Genomic DNA, 3,144 nt, shown 5'->3' with positions numbered 1-3,144 from the left:
GCTCCATTTGATGAGAGAATCTGAGAGGCAGAGGAAGGCTTGATACCTTACTGTTTTATATAGTGGAGAGGAGAGATACAATACATATAGGAATGAGACACTTTCAATGGGAATGTGATGAGTATGAGAAATTGCAGTTCCTGTACTTTCCCACTAGGGGAGAAAGGAGAACTGGCCTATGGTTTTAGAAATTTTGCCGGATGATCAAACATTCTGGAAAACTGACCAGCCTGCATTGGGGAAGTTGTCTCACCCTCCTCCCCACTTAGGACTTCATGGAGTTGGACAGAAGATTTAATATCATTGTTGTGTGGAAAAAAATGTTCTCCCTATGACTCTTCTAAGTGCTGACTTGAATTCCTTGTTTCTCAAGCTATAAATCATGGGATTAAACAACGGGGTAAGGATGGTGTAGGATACAGATATCAGGGTGTCCTGGCTCGAGGTATAGTTGGTCTTGGGCCGTAAATATATGAAGGAGGCACAGCCATAATGGACAGTGACAATAATGAGATGGGAGGCACAGGTGGAGAAGGCCTTGTACTTCCCTAAAGAAGAGGGGAATTGGAGGATGGCAAAGATGATGTGGATGTAGGAGACCAGGATTAATAGCAGGGGAATGACCAGGACCAAAGCGCAGAGCATAAAGATGACCATTTGACTGAGGTTGTCGTGGTAGGAGGCCAACTTGAGGACAGGGGAGATGTCACAAAAGAAATGCAGGAGTTGGTTGGAGGAGTGGAAGGGCAGGTGGAACACCAGAGAGGTGATGATGATGGAGACAGTGAAACCACAGGCACAGGCCATGGCCACTAACAATAGGCACACCTCATGGCTCATTAGTACCGTGTAACGAAGAGGATTGCAAATGGCAACATAGCGGTCGTAGCCCATGGCCGCCAGCAGGAAGGAATGAGAACAGCCGAGAAAGAGGAAGGTGAACATCTGTATGGCACAGCCCACAAAGGAGATGGACTTCTTCTGGGACAGGAGATCTATCAGCATCTTGGGCACAATGACAAAGGTGTAGCAGGTCTCAGAGCAAGAGAGGACAGCCAGGAAGAAATACATGGGAGCATGGAGGGTTTGCTCCAGTAGGATGGTGGACAAGATCACAGCATTGGTGCCCAGGGGGAATAGATAGAGAAGGAGGAACACCACAAACAGAAGCCGTTGTAGCCCAAGCAGAGATGAGAAGCCAAGAAAGACAAACTCATTCACAGCTGTCTCATTGCTCCTCTCCATAGAGGAAACATCTGTCTGGGGAGATAGCCTGCAGTGAAAAGCCATGGAAAGATGTCAGTGGAATTTCAATAAACACTTATTAAGCACCTACTATGTGAAAGGAATAGTGCCAGGCCCTTGCGAAACAAAGATAGAAACAAAGTTTTGTCAAACTGGATTGAGTAGAATTTCCTTTAGCAGAATAGGGGATGAGTCCACAAGTCAGGTGCTCCCAGACATTTAGTCCCAAACCCTTGTTTCCTCTTTAGTGTTTATCTATCCAATATCCAAGAAGATGCTGTATGAATCTGACTTAGTATTTCAGTCTCCCAGTCCAGGAACCATGAACCTCCATTACCTTTTCAAGCTTTCCATTACACTGCTACCAGGATAAACTTAAATACCAGTTTCAGTATGTCACTGCCCTGCTAAAGAATGTACAAATCACTAGTCTCAATCTTAGCAGGCATAAATTCCATTTATGGCCCTTATGTTCTTAGGATCATAGCAAGAGAGCTGAAAAGGACCTTAGAAGGGGAAAGATGACAAGCGTTTATTAAGTCTCTAGCTCCTTAAATGTGGATGTCTCATTTTGCCAATAAGGAAACTGAGGCACAGAAATGGGAAATGACTAGGCCAAGGTCATACAAGTACCAAGTTGTATAAATGATGAATCCAGTTGTTCTGTATCCAATTCCAGGGTTTTTCCTACTGTGCTATGATGCCTCTCCTATTTCTCCAACTTTGATCTCCATACTATCCTAAATGAACTCTAGCCTGGGCAGTCCTTTTAGGTCTCCTGTACACATCTTTCTCATTCCTCTTGCTGATCCTTTGCCCGTGCTACTCCTTCATCCTGTAAAGCCCCCTCTCCTCTTTCTCAAATTCATCTTCAGGGCTCAGATCAAAGGCTTTCTCCTCAAGGAAGACTTACCCTTGGCATTTAGTACAGTTCATATCTAAACATTACCAACAAACTGGTCATCCAGCCTCTGCAAGACCTCCACGGAGGGGGATCCACCACCTCCAGAGGCAATCCTTTCCTTTTTTGGAAGTTATTAAGACTTTTTTCCCTGAGATCAAGCCTAAATTCACCTTGTTGTGACTTCAAGTCTTTACTCCTGGTTCTGATCCTGGGGCCAACAGACCAAATGTAATTTCTTTTCCCTAGAAGAGCCCTTCAAAGACTCCTGAACCTTCTCTTAACTCGGCTAAGCATGGCAATTTCCTGCAAAGGACTGTCATATGACATCAACTCAAGACCCTTCACTATCCTCCTTGCTCTTTTCTGGATTCTCTTTAGTTTATAATTATACATATCCTTCCCCAACTGTGGCACTCAGAAAGACGTGTATCCACACTTACACTATGTGTGCTCTGGTCAGGTGCAGAATGATTGTCATCTCCTTAGTTCTGAAGTGATGCCTCTCAACATGACCCCAAAACACAGCAGCTAGGTGGCATAGTGGATAAAGTGCCAGGCCTGAAATCGGGAAGACCTCAGTTCAAATTTGGCCTCAGACACCTACTAGCTGTGTGACCCTGGGCAAGTCATTTGATCTTTTTTCCTCAGTTTCCTCATATGTAAAATGAGCTGGAGAAGGAAATGGTAAACCACTCCAGTACCTTTGCCAAGAAAACCCCAAATGGGGTCATGAAGAGTAGGACACAAGTGAAAAGACTGAACAACAACTCACCACAATTGCACTTTAATTGTTTCAAGTACTTTAGTCATAGGAGTTAAACCTGGAAAGGAACATAGAAGACTAGTTTAACACCCTCATTTTATAGAGGAGCAAACTGAGACCCAGACAAAAGAAGTGACTTGCCCAAAGTCACATAGCTAGTAAATGGCAGAACCAGAATTAAAACTTCCAGCAGTATATTGTAGTGGAAAGAACTCTGGTTTGAGACTGGAGA

At 44.1% G+C, this 3,144-nt stretch overlaps 1 protein-coding gene across 1 annotated transcript; it reads right to left on the bottom strand.

Annotated features, from left to right (window-relative positions):
• Positions 1-300: 300 nt before the first annotated feature.
• Positions 301-1,245, bottom strand: LOC114049433 (olfactory receptor 10K1-like). Its single transcript, XM_027870693.1, has one exon. The coding sequence runs from the start codon at positions 1,243-1,245 to the stop codon at positions 301-303; it is 945 nt and encodes a 314-aa protein (XP_027726494.1).
• Between the last annotated feature and the right edge of the window lie 1,899 nt (positions 1,246-3,144).

The sequence above is a fragment of the Vombatus ursinus genome, unplaced genomic scaffold, assembly GCF_900497805.2.
Source record: "Vombatus ursinus unplaced genomic scaffold, bare-nosed wombat genome assembly UNPS02014798.1, whole genome shotgun sequence".
Classification (NCBI taxonomy): Eukaryota; Metazoa; Chordata; class Mammalia; order Diprotodontia; family Vombatidae; genus Vombatus; species Vombatus ursinus.
The sequence above is the reverse complement of the archived record's forward strand: the minus strand, read 5'-3'. Positions and strand labels throughout refer to the sequence as shown.